At 44.4% G+C, this 8,618-nt stretch overlaps 1 protein-coding gene across 1 annotated transcript in view; it reads left to right on the forward strand.

The window, feature by feature from the left end:
- RTN4RL2 (reticulon 4 receptor like 2) overlaps window positions 1-4,203 on the forward strand; it is a 699,852-nt gene extending 695,649 nt beyond the window's left edge. The window contains exon 3 of the mRNA XM_077493194.1: window positions 3,478-4,203. Within this exon, the coding sequence (XP_077349320.1) occupies window positions 3,478-4,137 (660 nt within the window). The 3' untranslated portion in view covers window positions 4,138-4,203. The remainder of the gene's footprint in view (window positions 1-3,477) is intronic.
- Window positions 4,204-8,618: the final 4,415 nt, after the last annotated feature.

Consider the following 8,618-nt stretch of genomic DNA (forward strand, 5'->3'; position numbering starts at 1 on the left):
CCAAATAGTACACCTATACCAGTCCTTACAAGGACCTTTGTGGACCAAGTAGCTAGTGATTTGCAGACTGTACCTCAGTCCCTACACTGATAAAGGACTGCTGCAGAATAGGGCAGCAATCTGCAGCAGTGCACCACAACCCTCCAAATAGTACACCTATACCAGTCCTTACAAGGACCTTTGTGGACCAAGTAGCTAGTGATTTGCAGACTGTACCTCAGTCCCTACACTGATAAAGGACTGCTGCAGAATAGGGCAGCAATCTGCTGCAGTGCACCACAACCCTATATATTGTACACCTATACCAGTCCTTACAAGGACCTTTGTGGACCAAGTAGCTAGTGATTTGCAGACTGTACCTCAGTCCCTACACTGATAAAGGACTGCTGCAGAATAGGGCAGCAGTCAAGTATAATATTCTTTCTATATTTGGAAGAAAGTATATTATACGTGTAAAACCCTATAGGCCCTTTGTGGACCTAATAGTAATAGCTAGTGATTAAACTGACTGTCCCTGCTGCACACAGCGTCCTGTCCCTCCCTGCACTGACAAAAGACAGGCTGCTGCAAACACCAGCACAGCAGTGCACTCAACCCTATATACTGTACTACACCTATACCATACCAGTCCTTAAAAGGACTTTTGTGGACCTAATAGCTAGCGATTTGTGTCACTACAGTCTCTCCCTGCTCCACACAGCGTCCTGTCCCTACACTGAAATAAGACAGAATGTAAAATGGCCACCAGATCAGGTCTATTTATAAGCTAGGGGGAATGTCCACTTGTCCATGTGCTGAAATGTCTCAATTGGCTGTCCTGTACCCCATGATGGATGTGTCATCATGGGTCAAAGTTCTTTCACACTGTAAACACATATGTCCGCCGGGCGAACAGCGGCAATAGTCCGCTGAATGGGGCGAATCGCGAACACGCTAAACAGTTCGGCCATCCCTACAATAAAGGTTTTATCATATATTTAACTCCATACACTATTTTTTGCAGCAATGAGCCTCATTTAAAGTCCCATTCTTTTGTATTGTTTCTATTGCAATACCCAAAGGGACCCTTACTGACAATTAAAGGTTTTCCCTCCTTTGCAGGAGAGAAAACTTCTGGATCTATATGTTTAATTCTCTCTCACCTGATGGTCTCAATGAGGAACTTGACATCCATAGCATTATGTCAGAATAATTTTTTTGGCAGGTTTGTAACTGAGATTATGTCAACACATCATAATTGTTGTCATTTCCCCCAGGTATTTTGCTCCTTTCATCGTTTTTCATAATCATTTTGAACAATTGTGTATTTTATATTATTATTATTATTATTTTGTAATCATTTTTATTTTTATTTTATTTTTTCATTTGAATTTTCTTTATGCATAATTATTCATACACTGTATAAAGTCTGAGTTAAATACTTTTTATGAGAAATATAGATATATTATTAATATATGTTGTAATTGATTATGCCATTCACAGGAGCAAGAGGAGCTAACAATTATCCTCAGGCTTGATGGTTCTGCCCTCTCCTCCCCTTCCTCCTCCTCCCATATTGAGTTTAAATATTGCTGTTGCCTTTCTTTCTGTGACATTGATAAAGTGCAGGGGCATAAAACATGTAGTCACAGCAACCAGCAAGCTTGTACTCCACAGCGCTCCATGGGTACCTGGTCCCCTGCCTTTGGAGCTGCAGTGATGTCACTCAGCGCGCCCTGTCCTTCTGGCGGTGCTCGACTTCCCTGAATTGGAGGCTGAGATATACACCACCCGGGATTTGCAGCACAGCCTAGCTACCCTGTGTTATCAGTTCAGACACTAGCCACAACAGGCAGTGTCCACCGGAGTCTGTGTTCACACCTCCTGCGCGTGTGATGTCATATTCCTCCTGTTACTAACCCAGGAATCCCCAGCTGTAGGCATTGTCATTCCCTGCTCTCCATAATTTCCCATCTCTGGATACAGGTTTCATTTCAGCTCACTCTGCTGGCAGAGGGATGTAACCTTCTCCAACCGGGTTTTCATCAGGCTCAACATGGCTAACACCCTTTCTCCATGTTTCAGCAGCCAACTGTTTGGATCGTGTTAACCCTTCTCTACCCAGAAGCCATCAAGTGATATTGTTTGCCTTTTAATACTTGCTTTTTAATAACATTGTTTCAGTTGTGTCATACCTTGATCAATACAGTTTTCAAGTTTCATATTCTTTCCTTTAGTTCTTGCTTGATTGATCTCACGTGCAATAAACTATTACTTATCCAATCTATGTTTTTTCATGTACTTTTTGAATTTGACCCATAGAGCGCCATCTCCAAGTTGCCTTATTTTTGTATATCCATTGTTCCAGAGGTTGAGGGTTGCACTGGGTTCAGTCCATCAAACCTTGTTGGATTATGACATTCCTATACATTTTTGTTTTAGCTTTGCAAAACCATATGAGGTCAAACCTAAATACTTTCAATTTGTATGCAATCAGGCAGGCCTCTGCTCTACATAGTTGAAGGTAAATCTAAAGAAAATTGAATAAGAAAATTGTATAATGTATGGCCAGCTTAAGATAAGTAAATTCACTTTAAAATACACTCCTTTAGTAAATCAATACCACAGTAAGGTATGAAAAACAGACATTTACAGTCATTAACTGGCTTACAATAAAAGGCAGATGATACTAACATATGCCATGATGGATGATTTGGACCTAGACCCAGACAGACAAATGTGTATTACAAACATCATTGGCCCCACCCAAGTGCTTACCAGCTTATGGAGGACCTACAAAGGTTATGGGCTAAATGTTCCATGGAGTGACTTAGGGAGCTACTGTTTATATAAGGCGGAGGATGTGACTTTTACTTTTGTTTGATGGAGAATCAACCAACTGCTATTTAAAACACATGCACCTGTAAGATTCCCTGCCAGAGAATTTTTGATGAAAGTCACATTCTCTTTATAAATATACCTCTTGGTAGGAATTTTGAAGGTGAATCAAAAGACAGCATTGCTTGAGATAGAGAGATTTATTGGAAGCAGTTACTGCAGTATGAAACACAACTCAAGTTTCTTGAAAGAGAAAACTTCTTTGAAAGCCAGTCTTTATTACAAACGCCTTAAAAAAGCCAGCCTTTAATTTTTGTCTACTTCCCAAGAATCCAAAGTATCTCATCAGATAAGCATACACTGTGAAGTGCAAATATAGTTTGGTAGACATACCTGAATTAAATATTTGGTAAAATTAGGCTCATATAATAAACCAACTCACAGTCACCTAGAAAAGTGCTACCTATTATCAAGCAAACAGTTGTCTTGAGAGTGGTGTTTTGAACAAGACAGAGTTAATTGTATTTTTTAACATGCATTCAGTATAACCGATATATTCTAACACGAGAATTTATTTATACAACTTTAGTTTAAAGAAGGTGGCATCAACTTTTTTTTATATACTATAATGATCATTAATTTTTCTCTTCTTTTTTTTAGGATGGTCTTTTTGGTGATCTGTCAAATCTTACACAGCTATTTCTGTACGGAAATCTTCTACAGTCGCTCCCAGCTGGTACCTTTTTTGGCCTCTCAAGCCTGGATCGCCTTCTACTTCATAGTAACCGCTTAGTGACTATTTCTCCTGCTGCTTTTACAGGTTTAAGTAGCCTTACTATTCTCTTTCTCTTTAACAACAGCCTCCCTTCTCTCTCAGGAGACTCTTTGCGCTCTATTCCTTCCCTCCAGTTCTTGCGCCTTAATGGAAACCCATGGCACTGTGATTGCAGTTGTCGATCACTATGGGGCTGGTTTAGATCTTCCCCAGGTGTCTCCAGCTCCCCAGTAACTTGCTCTTCCCCTCCTACTCTTAAGGGGAGGGACTTGCGCTTTCTAGAGGAACGGGACATGCAGCTCTGCACTTCACACAGTCCTTTGCCCACGGGGAACCTGTCAGGATTATCATTTCCACCCAAGCCTTCCTCTTTCTACAGAGGTCAGCCTGGGCCAAGTGAGAATGAGTTTAGAGGATGGGATGATAGGACAGAGGAGGATATAGAAGGAGAAGACATAGGCAATGGTGCAAATAGGTCTATTGGGGATCTTGGGATTACACTGATGGTGTCTGTACTTATTGTGAATGTGGAACTAAACATTTGAGCTGTGCAAACCATTATAAACTTATACTCTGTAATTACTTTCTGAAAAAAAATAAAATAAAAAATAAAAAATAAAAAATAAAAATATATATATATATATATATATATATATATATATATATATATATATATATATATATATATATATATATAAATATATAACATATACGTGTCTGTTATTTTTTTAACCAGCAAGCAATTATTCAATTGTTCTTAACTTTGGGTAAATTGCCCAAAACACAGTTTATTTCATATATTATGAATATAAGGGACTTTATAGTATCTATTTGTCTGTAACTATTCTTATCAATATATTTAACATAAGGGTCTCATCATAATAACATACACTGTTTTTTGCTTTTTAATTTTCCACAGTAATGTTCTCACTTTTTCCTGGAAGCCAATTACATTTTGAACCTGCAGTAAAAGATTAAAAAGACCACCACCATTCACAAAAAAAAAAAAAAATGCTATAGACCAACAGTCCAACTACTGCCTTAATAATAGTAAATGAACCTTTTGGTGGCTGCTCACACAGTCATGTTTTCCTAAAATGCCCAGCTTGCCTTAAAAAAAAAAAGGGATACGTGTAAATGGCTCTTCTTTTGCTTCTCCAGACCTCCCTGTTGGCTGCAAGCAGGAAGAGAGCAGCGGTGTCTCAGCCCACATAGACACCTGTCACTCTTTCTACTGAAAAAAAAACTGTGCCTTGTTTTTGATGTAAGCTGGAGTCTTTACATAAAAATAACCACCAATATTTGTGGCCACAGTGCCAAAGCGTAGCAGCAGGTTTACTTTACTTGACTCCAGACATCAGACAATATTCAAAAAGCATGGTCCAGACCTCATTCAAAGTGTTTTAGAACAACCTTATCCACTTTGCACACACACGTATTCCTGTTTACACTAGGAAGTTCAGAGATGCTGCTCAACATGCTATAGACCGTTCTACTACGAGTTTATTGTGAGGGAAAACAGTACCAGACAGATAAGGTTTTCTTTTTAATCAGAGAAAAAGATTTTATTTTGTTGACAAAAGGAATATAATCGCATACAAAGACATTTGGCTTACAGGCAGCTCATATAGAGAATATACAAGAAGTATTACAAGTTACAATACATAATTCAAGCCCCCAAACTTGTGTATTATACTGTTGAATGTAGCTCCAGTACTAATCAAGGAAAACTTGAGTAGAAAGAAAGAAAAAAACAGAATAGAACAAACAACACTAAATGAGCAATACAACTGGTGTGCACTTTCATCCCAAACTGAACAGATATTCCATATACAGTATATGCCTTCCTCATTGTATCACACTCAAAATTACTATTGATCCCAGCAGACCTCCAGACTGTACAATGACATTACCCCCTACTTTCCGCTATGCCACCAACAATCTGTCAAGGACAAGCAACCCCTGGGGACTCCAGCCAGTCCGGCCATATTTTGGTAAATTTGCTTGGTACTTTTCTGTGCTGATATGTGTTTTTTTTCCCTAATGGGTATCTTATTAACTTCTTGAATCCATTGGTGGGATGTGGGGGCATGGGGGGAGATCCAGTATTCTGCAATCAGTTTCCTGGCAAAATACAACAACCTCAGTATCGCTATGTATGTAGGCAAGCGACTGGGACAAATTGCAGCTGCGCATTATAGGTATGATTAATAATTCCCAGCACCTCTTGCCAATATCGTACCAGTTTAAGACATCTCCACAACATATGGATTGGAGTTCCTTGGTGTAACTGGCATTTTGGACACAAAGGGGAGTCCCTTCTACCTCACTTATGTAACTTCAATGGTGTCCTATAAGAACGATAGAGTATAAACAAATGTGTTAGCTTTTGGGCAGCTGACACAGACACCAGCAGGCCTGTTATCAATATTTGGGCCCCCCATCCCCATCTATAGGACCTATATCAGATTCCGATTTTTCTCTACATGGCAATAGGTCAGGAACTTGGATATAGTTAAGTAAACAGTAGTGTTAATTTTAGCAGCAAATTTGGATTTTGTTTAAGAGCCCATTCACACAGGGGCAACTCCTGATCCGACTTCAGGTCGCCCCTAGTCGCCTCAGGTCGCCTCAGGTCGGACAACATTTAAAAAGCAATGTAAGTGAATGAGAGCCGTCTTAATGCACACTACTGAAGTCGCTCCGACTTCAGAAAAGGTTCCTGTACTACTTCTATCCGACTTGTAGGCGACCGGTACCCATTGATTTCAATGGAGATCGCCTCCAAGTCGGATCTCCGTTTATACGGAGGCGACTTTGACAGAATTATCAGCTCTCAAGAGGGAACTCCACGGCAAATTTCTGAAAAAAATTTGGCGTGGGTTCCCCCTCCGAGAGCATACCAGGCCCTTAGGTCTGGTATGGATTCCAAGGGGAACCCCCTACGCCGAAAAAACGGCGTGGGGGTCCCCCCCAGATCCACACCAGACCCTTATCCGAGCACGCTACCCGGCCGGCCAGGAAAGGGGGTGGGGGCGAGCAGGCGGCCCCCCCCCCTCCTGAGCCGTACCAGGCCGCGTGCCCTCAACATGGGGGGGTGCCTTGGGGGAGGGGGGGGCGTGCGGCCCCCCCACCCCAAAGCACCTTGTCCCCATGTCGATGAGGACAAGGGCCTCTTCCCGACAACCCTGGCCGTTGGTTGTCGGGGTCTGCGGGCGGGGGGCTTATCGGAATCCGGGAGCCCCCTTTAATAAGGGGGCCCCCGGATACCGGCCCCCCACCCTATGTGAATGAGTATGGGGTACAATGTACCCCTACCCATTCACCTGTGGAAAAAAAGTACAAAAAAAAACACAACACAGGGAAAAAATATTTTATTGCACAGCTCCTGGGGTCTTCCGTCTTCGGGGGTCTTCTCGCCGGACTCCTCCGCTATCTTCTTGTAGCTCTTTTACTAGCGGAGGAGTCCGGCTTTCTTCCTCCCCGCCGCCGGCCTCTTCTCCCGACTTCGGGGGTCTTGTCCCCCTCTTCGGTTCTTCTGCCGGGCCACCGCGCCTTCTTATAGCTCTTTTACAGGCGGTGGCCCGGTCTTCTGTCGTCGTCGCCGCCGCCGCCGCCTTCCGTTCTTCTTCTTCTTCTCCAGGAGATGTTGACACGACGCTCTCTCCGGCCGGAATGCCAGAGCCGCCCTGCGCTGCCACTTATATAGGGACAATGGGGCGGTGTCACATGGGTTGATGTCACATGGGTTGGTCACATGGGTTGATGTCACATGGTGACCCCGCCCCCTTACCATGTGACATCAACCCATGTGACCAACCCATGTGACATCAACCCATGTGACACCGCCCCATTGTCCCTATATAAGTGGCAGCGCAGGGCGGCTCTGGCATTCTGGCCGGAGAGAGCGTCGTGTCAACATCTCCTGGAGAAGAAGAAGAAGAAGAACGGAAGGCAGCGGCGGCGGCGACGACGACAGAAGACCGGGCCACCGCCTGTAAAAGAGCTATAAGAACGCGCGGTGGCCCGGCAGAAGAACCGAAGAGGGGGACAAGACCCCCGAAGTCGGGAGAAGAGGCCGGCGGCGGGGAGGAAGAAAGCCGGACTCCTCCGCTAGTAAAAGAGCTACAAGAAGATAGCGGAGGAGTCCGGCGAGAAGACCCCCGAAGACGGAAGACCCCCGGAGCTGTGCAATAAAATATTTTTTCCCTGTGTTGTGTTTTTTTTTTGTACTTTTTTTCCACAGGTGAATGGGTAGGGGTACATTGTACCCCATACTCATTCACATAGGGTGGGGGGCCGGTATCCGGGGGCCCCCTTATTAAAGGGGGCTCCCGGATTCCGATAAGCCCCCCGCCCGCAGACCCCGACAACCAACGGCCAGGGTTGTCGGGAAGAGGCCCTTGTCCTCATCGACATGGGGACAAGGTGCTTTGGGGTGGGGGGGCCGCACGCCCCCCCTCCCCCAAGGCACCCCCCCATGTTGAGGGCACGTGGCCTGGTACGGCTCAGGAGGGGGGGGGGGGCGCCCGCTCGTCCCCACCCCCTTTCCTGGCCGGCCGGGTAGCGTGCTCGGATAAGGGTCTGGTGTGGATCTGGGGGGGACCCCCACGCCGTTTTTTCGGCGTAGGGGGTTCCCCTTGGAATCCATACCAGACCTAAGGGCCTGGTATGCTCTCGGAGGGGGAACCCACGCCAATTTTTTTTCAGAAATTTGCCGTGGAGTTCCCCCTTGAGCTCATTCTCTGCTTGGCCTCGGCAAAAGTCGCCTGGCCTGGGGCGACTTGTAAGTCGTCCCAAGTCGGGCTTGAAGTCATCACAAGTCGTTTTGAAGTCGTCCCAAGTCGCGCTGTGATCTTAACTCAAGTCGTGTCCAAGTTGCCTGACTCAAGTGGCCTACAAGTCGTGTTGCCCCTGTGTGAATGGGCTCTTAGTCTTACTTAACTTTTCTCTACAATTTCCAAACTCATATACTGCTGGAGTGAAAAATCTCATATGTTATTATTTAAGGTATTGAGGTATGAAC

The sequence above is a fragment of the Lithobates pipiens genome, unplaced genomic scaffold (genome assembly GCF_037356315.1).
Source record: "Lithobates pipiens isolate NorthernLeopardFrog02 unplaced genomic scaffold, aLitPip1_a1.2 Scaffold_19, whole genome shotgun sequence".
In the NCBI taxonomy this organism is placed as follows: domain Eukaryota; kingdom Metazoa; phylum Chordata; class Amphibia; order Anura; family Ranidae; genus Lithobates; species Lithobates pipiens.